The 22,827-nt window shown below is 42.8% G+C and overlaps 2 protein-coding genes across 2 annotated transcripts; one reads left to right on the top strand and one right to left on the bottom strand.

The window, feature by feature from the left end:
• The first annotated feature begins 486 nt into the window (after positions 1 to 486).
• Positions 487 to 14,099, top strand: LOC133403322 (cadherin-related family member 5). Its single transcript, XM_061678193.1, has 16 exons — positions 487 to 649; positions 2,352 to 2,457; positions 2,525 to 2,739; positions 3,543 to 3,599; positions 3,928 to 4,020; positions 4,096 to 4,182; positions 4,269 to 4,379; positions 4,898 to 5,068; positions 5,496 to 5,586; positions 5,659 to 5,765; positions 7,661 to 7,861; positions 7,945 to 8,076; positions 9,597 to 9,675; positions 9,756 to 9,946; positions 10,017 to 10,037; positions 11,186 to 14,099. Exons 2-16 carry the CDS (start codon positions 2,388 to 2,390, stop codon positions 12,026 to 12,028), a joined length of 2,469 nt encoding a protein of 822 aa, XP_061534177.1. The 5' UTR covers positions 487 to 649; positions 2,352 to 2,387; the 3' UTR covers positions 12,029 to 14,099.
• A 275-nt stretch (positions 14,100 to 14,374) lies between these two features.
• On the bottom strand, positions 14,375 to 22,380 carry calub (calumenin b). Its single transcript, XM_061678194.1, has 7 exons — positions 22,283 to 22,380; positions 20,298 to 20,550; positions 18,791 to 18,984; positions 18,551 to 18,717; positions 18,404 to 18,464; positions 16,810 to 17,006; positions 14,375 to 15,889 (listed from the first exon to the last, which is right to left on the bottom strand). The coding sequence occupies exons 2-7, from the start codon at positions 20,516 to 20,518 to the stop codon at positions 15,785 to 15,787; spliced, it is 945 nt and encodes a 314-aa protein (XP_061534178.1). The 5' UTR covers positions 20,519 to 20,550; positions 22,283 to 22,380; the 3' UTR covers positions 14,375 to 15,784.
• Positions 22,381 to 22,827: the final 447 nt, after the last annotated feature.

The raw sequence follows: 22,827 nt of genomic DNA, 5'->3' as shown, positions 1-22,827 counted from the left end.
GTAACAAGAGCGAGGCAGAGGTGTAAAACGAGTGTACAATATTTTATTGTGTTCAACGGGCTACAATTAGTAATGATAGTTCCACTTTTGTGATCACAACGGAAAATTATTTCCCCCTCCCTTCTTCGTAAGAGGTTGACAGTTTGTTTTTGATTCCTTGCTGAGAGTTATTGCTGATGCACAAGATTCGAACAACACTTCTTGACTTAGAAATTACAGCAATGAAATATACAAACACACAAATCCTTCCTGACTGATGGGCCTCATTTGCATAACAATCTGTTTATCAAGGTCAAACGGCATCTTTTGAGCCAGACAAATCTCTTAAATTCACCGATGGCAACAGTCTGGGCCTTCGGTGCCAGCGTCTTGCCGGCGTCTTAATCTGATTGGCTCCATTTTACCCCCTGACCAGGTAAGCCCCACCCCCTGGAGCCTTTATCCCCTGATCTGACGTTTATCCCTGGATACGCCCCGTAAGCTGCTGTCTGCTTTTTAACGTGTGTGGGCGGAGGCGTTGGTGGGTCGGGTGTGTGTTGTCGGTCCAAAAGTGACATTTGGTTGCGTTTGTGAGGCAGCAATGTGTTTGCCAACCGATCGGAGGACATGGAGACTGACGCACCTACCGCAGAGGATTTGACAACAGCAGGTCAGTATGGGACGCCATTATTCAATATAAGCTTTAAACTAGTACACTATTTGTCCTGACTAATAAGACAATTCAGTGAACAGCGATTCTCAAACTTTTCACATCATGACCATAATCAAAAATACAGTAGTGTCGTAGGCCTAAGTGTTCATCTAAAACGCGGCAGAGGTTTTGTTCCTAAAAAGTTTATTTAATTTCATTGTAAGCCACCATAACATTATGCAGAGTTTCAACATCAAAGGGAGCATTTGCAGTTTTTTCCCACTGCACCTGTGGAAAAAAACTATCAGAGACAGAAGGCGTTACCGACCAATCATTTGCCATGCACTCCCACATGCATAGGCGGTCACCTGCACACAACCGCAGCCTCGTGCTGACCTGTTAACCTGGCTTCGGGAGCTTTGTTGAAACTCACCTCTGGAAAAAAAAATGTCCCCTTCCAGTGTTCGCTAACAACTAGTCATAAGATTAGCAAACAGAAGCAGAGTGACGGGATCCCAGGCAGCTAACAGGATTTAGAAGCGACGCGGGTTTAGCAATTTTTTATTGATTGTACTTTCAAAAAAATAAAACTTCAGACCGACAAATTTAGTGTTATAGTAACACGCTATTATGAATAAGTCATGCTGCTACCAACATAGCAGCCGTGGCTAATATTGGCTTGTTTACAGTGCTAATGCTAGTTTAGTATTGGGAGCACTGCTATTTTGTTGAAGCTGGACAGCGTTTTCTGTGACTACTTATCACAACGACACTCTTTCGTACGGTAATTGCATGCCATTATGAATGGCCATATTTGAGAATCATGCTCATGCATGTCAGTGAGGGACGCAGCTTTGGTCAGGCATGAGGGGGGAAGAATAAGTGAAGTAAGCCTACATTCATTGATAGCGCTTTTAAAACTGCAAACAACCCCTTTAACCCTGCGGTTCAATATAGGAAAATAAAATGACTGAAATACTGATTCAATTTAAATGTATAGTCCATAAAAGTTGAATAAAAATTATGCTAAATAATTTAAAAACAAGCCGGCACGGTGGAAGACTGGTTAGCACATCTGCCTCACAGTTCTGCGGTCCGGGGTTCAAATCCCGGCCCCACCTGTGTAGAGTTGGCATGTTCTCCCCGTGCCTGCGTGTTTTTTCCCCGGGCACTCCGGTTTCGTCCCACATCCCAAAAACATGCATGGTAGGTTAATTGGAAACTCTAAATTGCCCGTAGGTGTGAATGTGAGTACGAATGGTTGTTTGTTTCTATGTGCCCTGCGATTGGCTGGCAACCGGTTTAGAGTGTACCCCGCCTCCCCCCCGAAGATAGCTGGGATAGGCTCCAGCAGCCCGCGACCCTACTGATGATAAGCGGTAAAGAAAATGGATGGCTGGATGGAATTTAAAAACAAACAAACAGTTTATAAAGATGAAATACAAATGTATTGAACTTAAAGGGTAAATACAACTGAACTGTACTTTGGCAGTAATTCGTTCGTGTACCACTGGACGGACCCCACGTACCACCCTTAGATAATCACCGCACAAGCAGCACAACTGTATCTTATTAGTAACTTTTTTTTCGCTACTAGTGGAAACTTTGGCCTAGTAGTACAACCATATATTATCTGATTTCCCATGGGTCAGTCCACTAATAGCAAGAAGACATCATCTAGCCTACTTTTTGTTTCTCAACCCTAACTCGCACCATTCAGCTACCTCAAGATCCTGAGACCCATCTGAGCTCAGGGATGGCCGTGGTTGCCGTACTGAAGTGGACCCCCCCATTGACGGTCCTCCTGTATCTACATGCAGTCGCAGGTACGTCACAATGCCCTCCATGAAGTCGCCGAGTGCTTTTCTGTGCATCTTCCCGTGTGGGATGCAGAGATGTCCGGATGGGGCGGATGCTTGGACGGTCAGGACGTATACTCCAGGGTGGTGGAAAACAGCCTCTGTGGAGAAGTGGTGGCCGACCTCATGGCGGACCACCCTGTGGAGGGCATTGAGTGGAAACTGCAAGGGAAAGATGCCGATTGGTTCTTCTTGGATGGAGGAGTCATACATTTGAACACTTCACCTGAGAAAGTGCTCGACCGAGAGGTACTGTATTTCCCCATGAACTCTGACTGTATGTGTGTCAACGTGATCGACTTGAATGGAAGAACATGAGTGGTGAAAGCTTTAGGAGCCTCACAATCTCTTATCCTCCCCCGGCCGACTGCTTGAAAGTCAAAGGGTCAACTGGATTAACTGTAACTCTTGTCTTTCCTCAATCACACGCTGAGATTTAAGAGTCTTATTAATGGTTCGGTTTTATCCGGTCCCTGGCAAAAATGTCTTGTGAAATATTGCCCGACCTTCCATAAAGCTTTTCAGAACTGTGTAGATAAGGAAAAACAAAACAAAAACAAATAAATAAACTAGACGACTGGTTAGAGCGTCTGACTCACAGTTCTGAGGTCCGGGGTTCAATCCCCGGGCCCGCCTGTGTGAAGTTTGCATGTTCTCCCCGTGCCTGTGCGGGTTTTCTCCGGGCACTCCGGTTTCCTCCCTATTGAGCGCTTCCTGTTTAGATAGATGTTGCAGGGACACTGTGGCCATCTTAGAGACCTACATACAAATACACAAAATGGTCCTTACACAACCAATCAAACAACAAACAAACCAACTAATCCACCAAACAAGCGAATAAAAAATCAACCAGCTAATCATCCACTCAACTAACCAACATCCCAAACTAAATAGCTATCTTAACCACTAATCCAACCAACCATCCAACCAAACAAATGAATAGCAAAGCAACAAAATAAATCAATAAAACATCTCAACAACCAATCAAGCAAGCAGCTAGCCGACATGCTTGTAACGTCTTCCTCGTTCACCACGACCTTTATGTGTTTCAGCTGCAGGGTCCCGTCCTGATGGCGGAACTGTCGTGCTATGAAGACGACGTGCTTCAGGTACACTCGACATAAAAAAAGAGTAGAGGTCGCAAAAGTACTCACACTCCATGCTTAGAAGAGTACAGATACCCTTTTTTAAGTAAAAAAATGTTGGACTGATACACCCCCTGTATTCCTCTACTTAATTCCGATTAATTTAAAAAAAAAAAGTGCCAAGCCTAAAATGTACTTTAATATAAAAAGTTAACGTTTATTTTTATCATCAATTGTAGACAATACAATTTTTTGTTCCAGTTTCCCCCTCATTAGATCAATCAACATACTATGTGCTATGTTACTTCCCAATAATGAATAAGTGTACATTCTCGAACATGTGCCACTTCAGAGTGTTTCCAGGATAGTGGTGGAGGTTCTCAATGAGAATGACAACTGGCCCGTGTTTGCGGAAGACACCATCCAATCTGTTGTCATCAGTGAGGTAGGGTGCTCAGACAGAAAAAGTGCACTTCCAAGTGATTGGTCTGTTACGCCCATCGTGTGTTGTGTCGTCCAGCTGACTCCGGTCAATGCGCTCGTGTTTACCATCCTGGCAACTGATGCAGACAATGACCAGATCATTTACTCCATTGACCAGTCATCTGTAAGTTGATCTACAATGAAGAATACTACCGTAAGGCTGAGAGATTATATATAATCATGTATAATGTATGCTTATGCGTTGTGCAGCCTGACGCAGACTACTTCAAAATCGATCTTCGCAACAGCGGTGCAGTGATACTCGCCAAATCTCTCGACTACGAGACCAAAACTCAGCTCTTTCTCACCATCCTCGCCACCGTAAGATCTCTTTTTTAAAAAAAATAAAACATTTGGATTCTCACTGCCACCGGAGCAGCAAGGTGGTCTCGCAGTTATCAAGTCTGCCTTGCAATTCTGAGGTTGATGGTTCGGACCTCAACTCCGGCCTTCCTGTGTGGAGTTGGCAAGTTTTTCACATGCTTCAGGCACTCTAGCTTTCTCCAACATTCCCAAAAATCCACATTTGCTTCATTGAAGACTCCCTGCAGCCCTGCAAATGGCTGGCGACCAGATCATGACCCCCCCCCCCCCCCCATCACTATTGTCCCCAAAAGTCACGTAGGTTAATTGAATAATCTAAATGGCCCGTACTGTGAGTTTGTTTGCATACATGGCGATCAGTCCAGGGTGTACCCCACCTCTTGCCCAATATCAGCTAGGATAGATGCCAGCTCACCCACCACCCTAATAAGGGCAAGCTATATGGAAAATGGATGGATGTAAAAACGCTGCCAATGTCCATCCATCGAGGACTTAACAGTCTCACTCTGTGACAGGAAATGAACACGGCCGAGCACTTCAACACCAGCACCGACGTCACGGTTGACGTCCAGGACGGAGATGACCTGTACCCTCAGTTCCTGCCCTGCACGCTGCTGTTCCAGGACCGCACCAATCGGATTTGCACCAGTCCCGTGTATACTGTCAATGTCACAGAAGGCAAAGAGGTTGGTTGTACCCTGCCTTTAGCCCATCTTTCTTCATTCTTTTTAGACCTTTGTACACCAGGTGGACCATAAATTGGCAATGGGGCTCACCTGAATCACTCTGTCCAGGAAAGACCCAGTTGGGCCTCCTCCAAGTTGTCTTTCGTCTTCCTTGATATACATACGAGCACAAGCAATATACTAATTTTAGATAAATTTTTTTCATCACATGACTCGGGTTAGGCTCCAGCTCATCCGTAACCCTAATGAGAATAAGCAACAAAGACAATAGATGGATGTAAAATCATGATTTAAATCAAACTATCCTGGCTTGACGTGCTTTGTTTGTGTTGGTTTTCCCAAGTTTGTTGTGTGCATGTATTCTATCCTCATCGCTAGCTCCATCACCTTGCAAAAAACATGTTCTGTATTTTTTGTTCTGATGTAGGACTTTGTGCTGGATTTCTCTCCTGGTCCTATCCATGCAGTGGACGGAGACAGAGGACTCAAGGCCACACTCAGCTATGCCATCCTCTCAGGTAGCGCAGGAAAAATGGTTAGCGATTATCTTTTTTAAGAGACTTTTAACCACGTTGTGTTGTCTGCACCAGGGGACGACCACGGTCGATTCCTGATGGACCGGCAGACTGGGGAGGTGAGGTTCACCCGGGCGGTGAAAGACAGACTCACCACACCGGCACTGCATCTTCAAGTCATGGTGAGATTGACTTGAGTCATGTATCGAGAAGAGCAATGCCTTCTCTTGTGACCTAAAGACGATCAGAACATTCACCTACATTTACAACCTAAATTAGAATATTTTGTTCATAAAATTTGATTAAATTATTACCCACAGTCTTTTCTCTTCAATATGTAGTGATTATTTTGGCTGCACTGCTTCTAGTACGTGTATGTGGTGATGTTAGATTTTTTTTGTCCAATCAGATTTCAGCCTCTGTCTGCTGCCATGTCCATCTAATCTGACCAGAGCCTTCAGAATCAGGAGATTTGGCCAGTGTATTGCCAAAAGTATTCACTCACCTGCCTTGACTCACATATGATCTGATGTGACATCCCCTTCCTAATCAAGAGGACTTAATATGACATCGGCCCACCATTTAAAGCAATAACAACTTTAACTCTATTGAAAAGGATTTCCACAACGTTCAGGAGTGTGTGTAGGGAATTTTTGACCACTCTTCCAGAAGCACGTTTGTGAGGTCACACAGTCCATCCAAACCAAACTCTCTCATCCATGTCTTATGGACCTTGTTTTGTGCATTGGTGCACAGTCATGTTGGAACAGGAAGGGGCCATCACTAAACTGTTCCCTCAAAGTTGGGAGCAATGAATTGTCCAAAACCTCTTGGTATGCTGAATCCTTCATAGTTCCTTTCTCTAGAACTAAGGAACCAATATTATTGACAATTCCATGCTCTCAACTTGGTGGAAACACTTCTTCCATTTCTAACGTGGCTGTGCACCAGTGCACAAAGCGAGGTCCACAAAGACATGGATGAGAGAGTTCGGTGTGGATGAACTTGAATGGCCTGCACAGAGTCCCGACCTCAACTCCATAGAACACGTTTGGGATGAATTAGATTGCAGACTCAGAGCCGGGCCTTCTCGTCCAACATCGGTGTGTGACCTCACAAATGCGCTTCTGGAAGACTGGTCAAAAATTCCCATAAACACACTCCTGAACTTTGTGGACAGCCTTCCAAGAAGAGTTGAAGCTGGTATCGCTGCAAAAGGTGGACCAATGTTATTTTGAACCCTATGGATTAGGAATGGGCGACACGGTGTAGAACTGGTTAGCACGTCTCCCTCACAGTTCTGAGGACCTGGGTCCAAATCCGGCCTCACCTGTGTGGAGTTTGTATGTTCTCCCCGTGCCTGCATGGGTTTACTCCGGGTACTCTGGTTTTCTACCACATCCCAAAAACATGCACAGTCGGTTAATTGAAAGCTCTAAATTGCCCGTAGGTGTGAATGTGAGTGTGAATGGTTGTTTGTTTATATGTGCCCTGCGATTGGCTGGCGACCAGTTCAGGGTGGAATTGGCTCCAGCACCCCCGCGATCCTAGTGAGGATGAACGGTACGGAAGAAGAATGAATGAATGGATTAGGAATTGGATGTCACTTAAATTCATATGTGAGTCAAGTCAGGTGAGCGAATACTTTTGGCACTATAGTATATATTAGCAATGGGACTGTTTCTTTAAGAAATCAGATTTCACATTCGCCTCACAGGGCCAGTGAGTTTGCCCTCGATGATGTCAGCATTTTTCCATTTTCTCATCCATTGGTCAGAGCAAGTTCAATGAGCAAAACACATCTGTAAGTCTCTGCACACAATACATTTAATAACCTGCACCTCCGGTGTGGAAGTGTGATGCGTTTTATTTACATTTTTTTGTTGTTGTCATGTTATTAGACAAATATTGATTCTGAACTACTCCACATGATGTGACATGGCACGGTTGCGTGCTGTGATATTGAGTTTTTGTATGGTAAATTCTTTTCTATAATAGCGACGTGATAGTGCCGGTAAGAGCTGGCTTCCGCCAGTGAGTCCCTCTCGCTGGACTCATTTGGTGTGTTTCAACACAGGCCTTTCAGGACGACGACCCCAGGAAGTACTCTGTTGCCACGGTGCTTGTCCGCGTGCTGGCGGTGAACCAGTTTCATCCAGTGTTTGACATGGCTGAATACCACGGCTTTGTGACTGCGGGGAAGAGTCCCGCTTCTCTAGTTTATACCTACGGCAACAGAGCGCTGATGTTACATGTGCAGGACCAGGACTTTAAACATGTAGGTGCACCAACAAAACATCCACAGTACCCGTACATTGAAGTCCTTGGCTGTTCCATTGTACTCCCTATCTTGTCCCACAGGGATTTAATCCGATGATCTACTTCACCTTCAGCCCCACGTCCAATCACACAGGCATCTACCGGGTCACACAGGAGGGGCTTCTCATTGCCAGAACCAATCAGCTCAAAGCGAGACAAAAGCACCTTCTGCACGTAAGCCCCAGCAACCAATAATTGACTCAACGCATGCTTTGCTGTCCACTGAAAAGAAGGTGTACAGTAGGGTGGGGGGGGGGTTGCGGGGGAGAATAAGGATTTGATCCCCTGCTGAATTTGTAAATTTGCTCACTTAAAAAGGAATTAACAGTCTTTTAATTTGCGTAAATGCCTAAGCAAAACGAAAGGTAGTACTTGGTAGGGAAACTTTGATTGGCAAGTACAGTGATGTGACATTTCTTGTAGTTGGTCACCAGGTTTGCATACAGCCCAAGGGGGGATTTTGGCCCACTCTTCTTTACATCAATTTATAAAATTCTTCAAGTTTCTTGGAAAGAGAAAGTTTCAGCTCCCTCCAAGAGTTTTCCCTTGTGTCGAGGTCTGGAGACTGACTAGGTTACTTCATGACCTTAATATTTTTGTTCTTGAGCTATGCTGTAAGACCCACCCATGACCCATCTTCAGTGTTCTTGCTGACGAAAGGAGGTTTTCATCTAAGATTGCCCCTCAATGCGGTTAAGTCCTCCTGGATCGCAAACCATAATGTTTCCACCTACATGTTTGACTGTGGAGATGCTGCTCTTTTGATGATACTCAAAAATGTACATGACAGTACATGTACCTTCTTTAGCAGAGGCACCTTGAAAGCACTGCAAGATTTAAGTCCATTATGATGCAGTGTGTGGCCAACTGTTAAATGAGGTCCCAACTGTCTCCAGATGATTAACGAGTTCCTGCTTTGTACTTTGAGGCAGCTCAACTTGCTGATGTTCATCCTCAGTCCAAGTTAAGGTCTCGCATGGAGCTCCAGACAGGATAATTGATGGAAATTGTGTCTCTTCTACTTTGGCATAATGGTGCAAGGAGACGGTTTCCTTCTTACCAAGCCTTTTGCTAATGGTCATGTAACCCATTCAAGGTTGTAGGTCTACAATGTTATCCAGGACATATTTTTAGAACTCTTTAGCCTTGCCCATGGTAGCATCGAGATTGTAAGGTAAATAGATTGATTCCTAGAAGAGATGTGCTTAAGACTCATAGCAAGTTGATATTAGGAGTCTTGCTAAGTGGTTGACTGAGCAATAGCCAATCTGTGCGAGCCAAAATTCTGGCTGAGCTGTAGGGGATCAAATACATATCTCACAAAATAAAATAAGCAACATTTTATAACTTATATTGAGTATTTTGTTCTGCATTTGCCGCGATTGGCTGGCAACCAGTTTAGGGGCAAACGTAATAATTCAGCAGGTGTTCAAATAAATATTTTCCCACTGTATCTCTAAATTTCTGAACAGTTCAGGGGAGGTGCAGCAGCTCGAGGAAAATGAGAAACAAAAAGTCTAAAACTAAAATGCCACTGGCCAAATTGTTCAATTTAAGCTTCAATACAACAAGAAAATGGACTCCCTTTGATAACATTTGATTGGAATTTGATAACATGGACTATTAAAAGTATATGTGCACTCTTGGACAAAAAGTGCACACAAGAGTATAGCAACAATATCAATACGTGGCAGGTAATGGCACGAGACCGGGAGTCAGGCGACACCGTTGACTCTTCTGTGGTGGTGGAGGTGTTATCTGAAAGCCAATCAAGTAAGCGCCCTCCTCAAATGCCTCAAAAAGTGGAAAAATATAAAATATATGAAGGATATGTTTACACTTGGACTTCACAGTTCCTCTGAGCGCGCTGATAGACGACCGCACCATCAGTTGCACCCTTGGCAAAGCCTTGTTCCTCAGCACAGCCTTCCTGACGGTGGTCGGATGCGCCATGGCTCTGGTTCTGTGGATCAAGAGGAAACACAAGGGCCATCTGGACCCCCTGGAAAGAGGCTGCGTAGCCCAGGGCAAGCACCCCAATGTGGTGAGGTATCTCCGCAATCAGGATCAGTTTATAAAACTTGTGTTCTGAACTGTGCTTGTTTTGTCCACAGAGCCTACGGTGGTTCCAACTGGTGAGTACAAAATCTTGGTATACATAGTTGGATTAATGGATCAATCTATGAGTGGACGGATGACAATTTTTCCCTTTGAAGATAATATACAATGGCTTCAATAGTGGCTCAATGGAATGGAAGGATAGATGGCTAGGTAACGGAAGGTTCATCAATTAAATTGTTGACTAATGAATTATTGACGATGGGCCAAGTGATGGCTGATCAATCAATGAATGGATCGATAGGGATGATTTCAGAAGCATATCAAAAAATAACAAATGCGATGGAGTTATCAGTTTCAGTGCTGAAATAGCCAGTACTTTCATTAAAAAATATATAGTTTAATTGATTGATGGGTTGACAAATTGGTAAATTGGTGGATGAATACATTGATAAATGAATTGATGAATGTTTGGATTAATTTATGTATGTTAAGGTTACTTGATGGACTGAATGACAGATTACTAGAATAACTGACCACTTGATGCATGGATGGATTGAACGATGAATGCATTATGTTGGATGAATGTAAATATGTATGGATGAATTGATTGCTGCATGGATGGATGAACTTGTGGATTAATTTATGGACGTTAGGGTTACTGGATGAATGGATTAACTAAATGATGTAATAATTGATAAATGGTAGGATGAATGGATTATATTGGATTATTTTAAGAATGGCTGGATGAATTGATTAATTTATAAACTGACTGACTGACTGATGGATGGATGACTGAATTGAAGAATGGATGATAGTGATGAAAGGAATAGCTAAATCTCAATTAAATTAAGTGAATTGACAAATGGATCGATTGTCACATGAAATGATGAAGTGGTGGATTAATAGATGAACGGATGAATTGATGAATGGATTTTTGAAATGGTGGATTAATGGATGTATGTATGGAGGAATGGATTAATGGAGTGGTTAATTATTTAGTGTATGGTTGAGTTGATGGAAGGATGCATGCATTAACTGTTAGGTCAATTGATTAATTAAGATAGTTTCACCTCTAGGGATCAATATACAGTGGTTTCATTTAAAGATAGATGGATGACTGGACACAACTCACTACTGGATGGATGGAAGGATGAATGCTGTGGGAATGAATGATGGATGGAAGAATCCCAGACACCCCACTCAACTGTCATCTGTTTGTCAGGTGAATCCGAGTAGCGGCACCCCACGGGTGGATGATGTGAGCTTCAGCAGTGAAGACTACGGAACCATCAACCCCTCATTCAGCTTCACAGGAAAAGACCAGGGGCCAGCCCAGCCCAACAACAACAACCCAACGGCTCCCCTTGATTCTACATTGAGCTCGGCTGACGCTATGTGTACCACCATCACCTTCAACAACAGCGTCTCCACTCCCACCAAAAGCCTGTCTTGCTTGTCTACCTTCCGGCCCAACTCTGTGGACATCAACCCTGTCGGGCCCAAAAAAAGCGGATCGGAAACACCTCCACTGGAAGCAACTATACCTTCCACATGTCTCGACTCGCAGACAAACAGCAGCGAGGATCCCGTTGTCAGCCTGGCCAGCCCCTCGCCCTCTTCTGCTAGCGTCCCCCACAGCCAGGCCCGAATCGCCTCTGCCGAGATAGAGAAACCTTTTGGCAAACCTTGCGCGGGGTCACCCCCAAACTCTGCGCACTCCTCTATACTGTCCTCGCCACTCGCCAAACAGACAAGCACGCCGCCGCCCACACCAGAGCAGGCCCCCTTGAAGGCCACGCTGGTCATGGTGGACGTGTCACCTGAACCATCGGAGCAGAGGTGGAGCGAAGAGGAGGACCAGCCTTGCACGTCGCTGGACCAGCTGGAACAACCGGAACACCGGGAGCAGCCGGACCACCACCCGGCGACCTCCGAGGACGATGACGGATCTCTGGCCGATGAAGACGTCGATAAGAACAGTGGTAGCGAGTTGGAGGAGGACGAGGAAGAGCTACTCAGGGTGATGTCCCGGTGCAATCCCATGTTTGTCACGTTCACACAGTGATGGAGGAAATGGATGCGGGCAGTGGAAACAAGGGACGCTTCAACCTAATATAGTGAACCCCCATTATTCAAATTTAAAAATCTTCATGTAATTGACACTTCACCAAAACGTTTATAATGGCCAATACTAACAGTTGGAACCCTAAATATGCTCCAAACTATGACCTCAAAACACTTTAATACTATTTCAAACTCATCTTACCACATTACCGTGAAAAATAAATGGCTTACAGCGCTGGCGTTTGCCGCCTTTGGAATTTGTCACAATACTAATTACCAGAGGTGGGGGACTCATGTCGCTTGCCTGCTTACATGTGACAATCAGCAATTTCAAAATACTGTGTCATTTGTTGTGCTTTTGAAAGAAAGTCTTTGTGTAGTGCATGCAAATTTGGCTACGCACCAGGATGGATGCTATGATGCGAAGTGCAGATGCTACCAGATGAAACACATAGGCTATGATAGGAGATCTAAAGATTATAACAGTAAGTAAACTGGTTTTTCTTCCCGTGCCTGCGTGGGTTTTCTCCGGGAACTCCGGTTTCCTCCCACATCCCAAAAACATGAATGGTAGGTTAATTGACAACTCTAAATTGCCTGTAGGTATGAATGTGAGTGCGAATGGTTGTTTGCTTGTATGTACCCTGCGATTGGCTGGCAACCAGTTCAGGGTGTACCCCGCCAACTGCCCGATGATAGCTGGGATAGGATCCAGCATGCCCGCGACCCGAGTGAGGAGAAGCGGCTCAGAAAATGGATGGATGGATAGATGGATGACTACTGGCTGATGTTCTTTCTGCAGCCTGCATGCTTCAGTGTAGCTTAACCCTTAAAATGTACATTTCATGCAATTTTTGCTTAACTAACGGCAATCGAAACATAATTGCTAATTTTACGGAGGTAAGAAAAAAATCTGAACAGTTATCATATCTGCACCTAAATGGCTTCTTCTTTGGTCCAGTCTCAAATTTGGGTACAAATCACTGATGTATTTGATGTGTTGCTTTTGTGTAATTGAAACATTATTGCTCGTTTTGTACTGCTGTAAGAAAAAAAATTGGTCAATTTCCTGAGGTATCCATTCATCCATCCATCCATTTTCTGAGCCGCTTCTCCTCACTAGGGTCGCGGGCGTGCTGGAGCCTATCCCAGCTGTCATCGGGCAGGAGGCGGCGTACACCCTGAGCTGGTTGCCAGCCAATCGCACTCACAGTCACACCTACGGGCGATTTAGAGTCTCCAATTCATGCATGTTTTTATATATATATATATATATATATATATACACACACGCACGCAAACACACACACAGATTTTCTGTACTGCTTTCTCACTAGGGGTGCGGGCGTGCAAAACAATTCTCATTCTCATCTCATTGCTTGACATTCTTACGTAATCATACAAGCATGAAAAAGGTAACTGCTGCTAAAGTAAAATGTAAATACAATAGAACACTACCTTAGTTAGGGTTACCTTACTTAGATTCTGATGGCAGGGCTTCAACACTAGTTGTTCAGATTTCTCCTTTCGGAGTGAGTGTCACAAAAAGCACGGAGGCTATACATCTTACCCTAACCTTAACATATTGGCCACTCTGGAAGCAGACCCCTTCCATAAGCCCTAACCTTAACCCTTTTCTAGATGGATAAAAAATACCCCTATTATATTTTCTACCCTAACCTTAACCAAATCGCCACTTTCGGCGTATTGGCCTTCCGCAGCCCTAACCTTAATGAGGTGTTGCGTGACCGACAGCTCCAGCTTTTCAACATCTTTCTCAAAATAAATGCATCAGCATTGATTAAAAAAATGTTCGGCAATAGTTTTTTCCAATGTAATTTTATTTTTAAGATGTCCTCAATCACAAAAACGGGACGTGATCGTCAGCTCAGACCAACAACATACAGTGCTGTGAAAAGTATTGACTCTCTTCTCAAAGTCTTATTTTTGCAGTTTCCCCACTTTAAGATCACCAAAACAATGTAAATACAAAAATATATCCCAAGTGAATTTAAAATGCTGTTTTTAAGTGGTTCATTTATTGAGAAATGTTTTTTTTCAAAATTACCTGGCCCTGTGTGAAAAAGTAATGCCCCCCTAAACCTAATAACTGGTTGGGCCATCACGGTTCCATCACAATTTGTCCAGGTCCTGAAGGAGAAGGCAGCCCAACCCCATCCCACTACCACAACGTTTGACTGCTGGTATGCTTTTTCTGAAATGCTGTGCTAAATTTACGCATGATGTAACGAGACACACCTTCCAAACAGCTCAACTTTCATCTCATCAGTCCATATAATCTCCGATAAATCTTGAGAATCATTAAAACATTTTTGGAGGAGAGTAAAACAAGCCTTTTCTTTTGGTCAGCAGTGGTTTTCGCCTTGGAACTCTGCCACGGATGCCATTTTTGCCCAGTCTCTTCCTTATTGTCGTGTCATGAACAATGATCTTAACTGAGGTAAGGGAGGCCTGCAGTTGTTTAGAAGTTGTCCCGAATTCCTTTGTGGCCTCCTGGAAGAGTCACTGCTGTTCGCTTTGGGAAATTTTTCTCCATGTGAGGATAATGGCTCCCCCTATGGCTCGCTGGAATCCTAAAGCTTTCCCCCCTTTCCAGACAGATTTCAATTACTTTGTTTCTCAACTATTCCGTAATTTCTTTGGATCATGTGAATTTGTTGCAGGTATTTTAGATGTTTTTTCCCCAACTTCAATTTGTCAGGACAGATTGTTTAAGTGATTTCTTGATTGAACAGGTCTGGAGGTAACCAGGCTTGGCTGTGATCAGTTAAAATTAACCAAAAATTGTGATTAGCCACAATTAATTCATGATTTAACAAGGGAGATAATTACTTTTGAACACAGGGCCAGATAACTTTGAATATTTGTTTTCCTTAATAAATGAAATCACCATTTAAAACAGCGTTTTAAGTTCACTTGGGTTATTATTTGTCTGATATTTACATTTGTTTGATGATCTTAAAGTGGGGAAACTAAATTATGCAAAAATAAGAATTTGAGAAGGGGGCCAATACTTTTTCATGGCACTGTATTTAGTTACAAAAAAAGGCTTCTTCTGCAGTGAACCGGTTATTTATAAAAAAAAAAAAAGAAATTAAAAAAAAAACATCAAACACACAATAGCATGAAAAATTATCAACAGTGGTTAAATGGTGGTTGTGATAACATAAGCATAGCAAAGATATTTATGGGAAAGTGTTGTAATGGAGAAAAGGCTTCTGAGCATTTTGGCTTGGCACACAAAACTGTGAAAAATAATGCAAACAAAAGGGGATGCCAGTCATCAAAAACAAGTAAATATGCTGTACACACAAAATACCTACAAATTGAGGCGATGACCACAGGACACAGCATCATTCTGTCTATAAATTTAGATGCCTTAAAGTGAGAAAATGATTACAAAATTTGTTGTAGTCCAATTTAGCCCTTCTTATGAACATCCTAACGATACAATGTCATTAGATTGGGCAGGGTTATCATCCAGTGCATTGTAAAAAAAAGACCCAAACTATTCTGCAACCTTTGCTTTCTAATCACCGATAAAATCATTTGATCAGAACAGGACCTTAGAATCAAGCTTTCAAAAAGTAGTGTGTGCGTGCACGCGCATGACAGGAAACAAACAAATTAAATAAATTAGATGACCTCGTGGTGTATATATAAAAAAACAATGACGTCCACTGAAGACGAATAAGGAAGTGTAGTGGACAGAAAGTCTTTGTGGACGGCTACAGATTTAGAACTCGTCATGTCGAGTGAGGGCTTCTCCAAAGTCGGTGGCCTGGCTGCCCACAAACAGGTCATACTTGTCCACGATTTCAGCCTTGGTCAGGCGGCCATCCTAGGGAAAGGAGAGTTTAAATAAAATTACTGTTTCGTAGTACAAAGCTTGCCCCCGCTGACCTGCACCACCGCTTCTACTAATACAACGGCTGCAAATAAGAGTGGAGTTAGTAAGCCAGCTAGCCACTTTTTCAAAAAGCAACTAGCGGCTTCAATTACCGTTAAGCAACAGACGTGAGCAGAATCATTTTCATAATTTTTTGCGCATGGAAAGAAAGAAGCCCGGTGGAAAGCAATTTGTCCACATTTTGAAAGCATTTTGTGTGCTTCTTAGGCAAATTTTAAGGTCTGTGTTTATATAAATATTTTGACAAAAGGAAAATTTTGCCTAGAGGGAACACTGTATTATTACTATCATTATCTGTAAGGTAAAAATATTTTATTTCTATTATTTCAGTGGAAGCTGATGCAGGTTAACGCTGTAAATATACCTGGTATGCCTTGGCAAAATAGGTTGCAGAATACAACTAGAGAGCGCCTGCTCTCTAGTTGTATGCAAAATAATTTAATTAAATGTTTAAACCGTACATGATGTCAGTGCATGATGTGATCATGGCTTAAAGTTCGTTTTTTTTTTTCCAGTATAGTAAATTTGTTAAGTAGAGTTCAGTTGTGCTTAACGTTTAAGTTTAATACATTAGCATATAATAATTTAGAACAGTTTGTTTTCAAACATTTATTTAGGATTCAAATTTTGCAGTAAACTGAGCATAATGCTACAGTTGCTTTCAATAATATTAAAACACTATGATAATTTTTTATATATTTTATTGTGGGTCATTACGGCGGTACTTGGGAGAGTCAATTTTTTTTTCTCTCTTATTTTTATTTTGTGGAAAGAAATCTGAGATTTCATTTTAAGGCCATATTGCCCAGCTAATAGTATTGTTTCAGCAGTGGAGAGGCACCAGGACTTACTTTGTCTGTGTCCGACTCGTAGACCAGGTGCTTGGCCTCGGCCTCGGCGTGGTCGTAGTCGTTGGGCAAGATCCAGTCTCGGGTCTCCTCCTTGTCCATCTTGCCATCTTTGTTCTTATCCCGGAACTCGGCGAACTGCTCCCTCTCCGTCCTCACCCACTCGGGCTCCGCCGTGCCCTCCTGGCTGTACATGTCACCTGAGAAGGTAAAGAACAACATGATCAGGTTCTACTCCTGTTGTCTTTTTTTTCCACTGGACCAACACTTTTACATGTCCCTAATAAGCTAACAATGACCATTTCTTAATGAAGGCTGTACAGTGTTCCACCAGGATATTGCCATTAAAAACACCGCTAGATCACTTACCTTTTAAGCAATAATTTATGGGTTTTTACAGCGTACGGGCAAGTCCAAATTTAGAGTTGCACACTTTCAGTGTAGTACCCCGTTCTGCCACATCATGCCCGGCAGTACTATGGTCCACTAGAAGAGATCCAGTGTAACAGAAGAGCAAGAAGAAGAGGCAGAGAAGGAACACCAACAAACCTCTAGTAATAGTCATTCCCAGAGGGCAGAGAAAATATCCCCATAAGTTGTATGCTATGTTTGCATGTGTTGTGCTGCTCTGCAGTTGTTTGAAGGTTTACAATTACCATAAGGTTCGCCCCAATTCTTTAATTGAACAGCACAATTTCAAGTTTCCAAAGTATATTGATAGGATCGGCATTATATCAGGATAATTTCAGCGCTGTTTCGTTCCTTTCTCAGTTTTTAGTTTCTTGGCGCACAACAAAGATCCCCGCACACGCCACCACTTGCGGACAGTGACGTAGGCTGACTGCACGCATCGGCTGCCGTCAAGGCAGAGGCTCCGAGGGCCACAGCAGCTATGAGTGTCCGTCAAAATATGTCTAAGTTAAATTGGATTGTGGTGGAAAAAACATTGTGGATCGCTGCCTCAGAGAACTGCGCCAAATCAGCAGACTGCCAAATTTGAAGGAATTAAAAAATATATAAAATAAACAAGTATATAAAATGAGGCTCTAAAATCATGGGAAATTAGATGCTGTGGGAGTGTCTGCAGAAAACCCGCTCCTCTCAGTTTTCAGCTGTCAATTAAACGGGTTCGTACAGTATGTGCTCAAATGTTTGTAGTCAGCTACAGGCTGAATAACGTCTGCCGTTGTGTTTAATCAAGTTAACCTTCTCTTACATGTCTGTTACGTGGTGACCCACACCACAATACGAGCGAGGCACTGACATATTCGACGAACCAGTCGCTGGTCTAGCGAGCTCACTAACTCATAAGCTCGCTGGCTCATTATTTCAAGTCGAGCACCATAGCATAAACCTTTTCTGACATTTTTGTTTGGGGGTGTACCGTCAAGATTTTCCTTATGTAAAATACATGCCTTAGCTCAAAGATTGAGAAACACTGTTCTTCACCACTATGCTGTGCTTCCACTCTACTCAAACAGGAAAAAAAGCACCTTTCTGCTACTTTTATTTTCAGTGTTTACACAGAACAATAAGTGTGTTTTCAATCTGTTTTCAGGCCCCAAAACTGACACATTTCATTTGATAAAGAACTTACCAATGTATTCTTCCAGGTCAATTAAACCATCGCCATTCTTGTCTATGTCTTCCATAGTTTCCTACAGGGGAGAAAAGCGAGCAGGGCAATGTAAATAAACAGCTATTGTCACAGGGGTGTTATCTGCAGGGCGTGTTGATCACTCACAAGCACCACAATGTCCTTCATGTGCTCAAACTCCTCAGGGTGAATGAAGGAGGTGAACTCTTCTTTGTTGGCATTCTGGTCTCCATCCAGGTCGGCCATCTTGAACCTCCTCTCATCGCGCACCATCATCTGTCTGTAACTGAAGCCATCATCGGCGTCGGGCTCATCTGCAGTCAAAAGCACGCTATGGAGTGTCGGCAGCATCAGGGCAGATTTGTAACTGCGGGTGAGGGTTCTTACCAAGAATGTAGCCATACGTAGCGTTCTTGTACTCCTCCCACGACACCACGTTGTCGCCGTTGAGGTCGTGCGTCTTCCACTGGCGATCAACGTCCTCGTAGATCCACCTCTTCTGCGCGTGTTTGATCCACTTCTTCATCTCCTCCGTGGTCACAAAGCTGTCCTTGTCTTCGTCAATGCGCTCCACTAGCATGCTGCGGACAACACAAACAACGGTGAAGACCTATGCCATGGAGGAAATTGTGGCCATCTTCTGCGGATCCCTATCAGGAATTGTGACTAAAATGTATTAACCCTTCACAAAAGCTGCTTTACGTGTGGTGCTCAAGTTAACTAATTTCTTGACGAACAACGTTTTGAAGTTAACGACAAATACATGGTCATGCAGTACAAGCAAGCACTGTCAGTTGCTGCTTTACTTAGTTTTTCATTTGATTGTTTTAAATTTAAACAGAAAATACCAATATATTAGATGGAATAATATACAACTACAGTGGCACCTCTAGCAAGCCTGCTATTAATACGAATGGTAATTTTAGTAACATGCATTATTAGGTAAGAATACAAATCTCATGTATACAGGGATCCTTGGTTGACAGTGGTCCTGACATACAAGGTATTGATGTTACAAACTGCACGCAACAAAACAGTTTGATGATCAGCGTAAGCATACGTGGTGACGCACCACAGGAAGGCACGCTCAGTCACCATCATACTTGTTGTTTTCATTTGATTGTTTTCTATGGATGGCCAATAAGTGTTTTTCATACAAATATTTACTGTAATTGGAACTTCATTACTGCGGCGTCTTCCAACTTGCATACAAATTCTGGTTACGTCACCACCACGGGGATGGAACTCCCATCGTAAACCAAGGAACGTGAGTAACTACCAAATCTGCAAAAACCATGCCGCATTGAACGCATCATTCAGAATGAGACACCAACAACAGAGAACACTCAGTCTCTTATTTACTTCTTTGAAGGTAAGGAGACAATTTTTATTTTGAGGCTAGACTGAAGGCCGCTGCAGCAAAGTGGAGATTGTGGTGTTAAGGCACAGCAACAGAGCAGGCTTTTTGTGCGCCTTTTTTGGTGGTTTCTCTCAAATGTTACAATGTTGTTACGAAGAATCGACCAATCATCAAGCAGCAGGAGTTTATGGTCCCCGTTTGATATCGTCTTGCAACACTGATGAAACAGGCTGCATTTCTAACACAGGTTTGGTACGTTTGAGTAGTTTTTACCCAACTCAGTTTTGAGATCCTGGACTTTTTTCACAAGATGACCCAAGGTGAGGTGACATGATGCTATAATTTGCTCGCAGCCACTAGTGTGTGTCTGTGATAAGAATCATATGATATGCTTTGCTACAGTTCTGCTTGCACTTTCATCTTTGGCACCTTTCTTCTGCAAATCTCCCATCAACCCACCCAAAATGGAATTTCCAACTTTCCTTATCAGAACCGCTTTGAAAAATTGCCCCACATTTAGGAGAGTATCCTTACCCAAGTCGCTCCTTGCTCTCCTCGGGAGTGAGCTGGTCAAAGGTCTTGGCCTCCTCCTGGCCCAGAAAGGCCTCGTGGTCGTAGTCGAAGTTCTCTGTGTCGTCGTGCTCCCGATTGCTGAGTGGGTCATCGTGGTGGACGCGGTCTTTCTTCTCTGTGGGCTTGCTGGTGGCGTACACCACGCAGAGGGCAAAGCACATTAAAAACGGTCGCAGCTCCATCCTGCCAATGTACACAGACAACCTCTCTTCACCTAGAGAGGGTGAAATGGTGCATTGTGTTACATTGTTAGCACGGGAAGATGACGACAAATGAATACAGCATGCCAATTTGTGTGTCCTGAATAGTGCTGGGCCATCTAGCGATACATATCACTGGGACGATGGAAAAATGTCTATCGTGCCTATTGTCATCTATCATTTCCATCGTAATTTCTCCATTTATCAAGCAAAGATTTCACAATGCTGTAGGGCTGAAACGAGTCATACAAGTACCTCAATTTACCCAAAAAAAAATGCTGAGGAATTTTCTGTGCCTCGGAGAACTGATTTTTATTTATAAAGCTCAAAGGTAGGCACAGGCTGCTTTTAATGTTGGACAGTGTGCTCATGTCACCTACGCATGGGAAAAAGGATGCAGAAGCAGGCGAAGTAGATTCAAGTAATTGGGAGTGCCGGGGAGAAACAGCAATGAAAACCGCGAAAAAGGAAAATGCAAGCATTAAAGACAGAAAATGGCGAAGGTGTGGCAGCATTTCAGACTGAAATGCAAGGCGAGCAGAGCACCCTGACATGTAATCATTTTAATACAGACTCTCTGCCGAAGACACTCAGTATGAAGTCACGTTGGAATCGATACAAGGTCAAATTAACGTAACGCAAAACAGCAAGATTACCTTTAATGTACCTTACGAGCATAACGTTAACCCGACGGAGCTCTGGGTTTCTGTAATTATGACTACTGTCGAGTTTTATTACAATGGTGACAACTATGCCCGTGGCTAGAATGATTATCACTTAAGAATGTCTTATTTCTTATCAGCTGGTCTAAGTTCATATATGCACAGCCGTCAACCTACTGTATTATTATTGCATGCTAAAATGCAAGCTGCTGATGAAAACTTGTACGACATAAAAGCTGTTTATGCCTTTTTTAAAATGTCTGATTTTCATACAAGAAATGCCAGGTTTAAACTGAAATCTATTTATATTTGTTTTATTCCTTTTTATTTGTGTTTTAAATTGCCTCACTGGACATGTGTTTATCCAAGAAAATAGTTTGCTGCTCCGCACATTGCAATGTAAATTTAAAAATTATCTAAAAATTGAACCAATTGGTCTTTCATTATTAAGTGAAAAATCTAATTTTCTCGTGTATTCACAATTGGTCTTTTACCAAGAAAAAATATATTCTATCCGAATACCCGATTATTTGATAGAATTCTCAGCAGGATACTGGATTTCTAAAATTGTTGATAGCTGCAGCCCAACTGGATGCATTTCTCATTTGTGACTGAAATTATAAGTACAACTGTGTAACGTTCTTTAAAAGTGGGGTTGCGTTAGAAAGAGAAGGCAAAAAGTGAAATTGTACGTGTTCAACTTCAGAAAAATAAAGGAAAGGTTTCAGCATATCGACACAAGTATTCAACTCCCCCACTTCTTTTCGCTCAGTGATAAGGCTTGAGCTCGAGCTTGATTTAAACATGAGAGCAGGTGACAAATGGTGAGAGGCATACGTGTAAACAAGTCGGTAAGTGACAATAGTATGCTTGGAGCAGTTAGCGTTACGTTCAAAGTTGGCTCGGTGCGACGTACGACCGGCTAGCTTAACGCAACGTTAGCAACAATTTTTCATACCACCTTTAAAGGGCTAACAGTAACTTAATTCCCAGGCTGTGTATCAGTATGACAAATGCTAAGCAGATGCGCTCGAATTCATCGACTTTTGTTTTTAAAGCACAGATTTGTCCCAAGAACACTTACCGATGTCCTGAGAGAAGTTCGTCGATGTGGCCGCCGCTTCAACTCTCGGAAACACACCCGTAGACTTCCGATGGTCCAGCGCCGACTGGCCAATGACGTTGCGAGGACGCAGATGCCACGTCGCTGGCTCATTGGTCCACATGTTGTGAGCATTGGTGATTGGATTGGCCGAAAACCGCCACGTCCTCAAAAGCGACGTTTTCCTTTCATTCAGACATTATTTTCATTACGTACATCAAAGCAGGATTTAAAAAAAAAATTGAATTAAATAACGTTTCAATTACGTCACAATGACACGAGTGCAAAATAATCTAATTTCAAAACCAGACCATTAAAACGCCTTAATTATCATTTCTCATTGTGATGATAACTTTAGTTTAGTAGTTGTGTTTTTACATTTATAACAATATCTTAGTAGTTTTTTTTCTAAATTTATTCTAAGTAGGAGTAGTTTTCTAAATTGATTCTAAGTGTTTGGGCTCTCAAGGCTTACCTGTCTAAATGTACATCGAAACAAATGACCTCATCAGACATCCCATCATCAT

This window comes from Phycodurus eques, chromosome 5 (genome assembly GCF_024500275.1).
Source record: "Phycodurus eques isolate BA_2022a chromosome 5, UOR_Pequ_1.1, whole genome shotgun sequence".
NCBI lineage: Eukaryota > Metazoa > Chordata > Actinopteri > Syngnathiformes > Syngnathidae > Phycodurus > Phycodurus eques.
Note: the sequence above shows the minus strand (reverse complement) of the source record. Positions and strands in the feature narration are given on the sequence as shown.

What these genes read in the sequence shown, in the direction of transcription:
- calub (XM_061678194.1), bottom strand. Translation starts at nt 20,518, where the DNA reads ATGGAGCTGCGACCGTTTTTAATGTGCTTTGCCCTCTGCGTGGTGTAC. An exon ending in TGACCTGGAAGAATACATTG is followed by an intron (nt 17,007 to 18,403) that starts GTAAGTTCTTTA and finishes TTACCTTCTCAG; the next exon opens with GTGACATGTACAGCCAGGAG. An exon ending in ACGAGTCGGACACAGACAAA is followed by an intron (nt 15,890 to 16,809) that starts GTAAGTCCTGGT and finishes TCCTTTCCCTAG; the next exon opens with GATGGCCGCCTGACCAAGGC.
- LOC133403322 (XM_061678193.1), top strand. Translation starts at nt 2,388, where the DNA reads ATGGCCGTGGTTGCCGTACTGAAGTGGACCCCCCCATTGACGGTCCTC. An exon ending in ACTCCATTGACCAGTCATCT is followed by an intron (nt 4,183 to 4,268) that starts GTAAGTTGATCT and finishes TGCGTTGTGCAG; the next exon opens with CCTGACGCAGACTACTTCAA. An exon ending in AGGACCAGGACTTTAAACAT is followed by an intron (nt 7,862 to 7,944) that starts GTAGGTGCACCA and finishes CTTGTCCCACAG; the next exon opens with GGATTTAATCCGATGATCTA.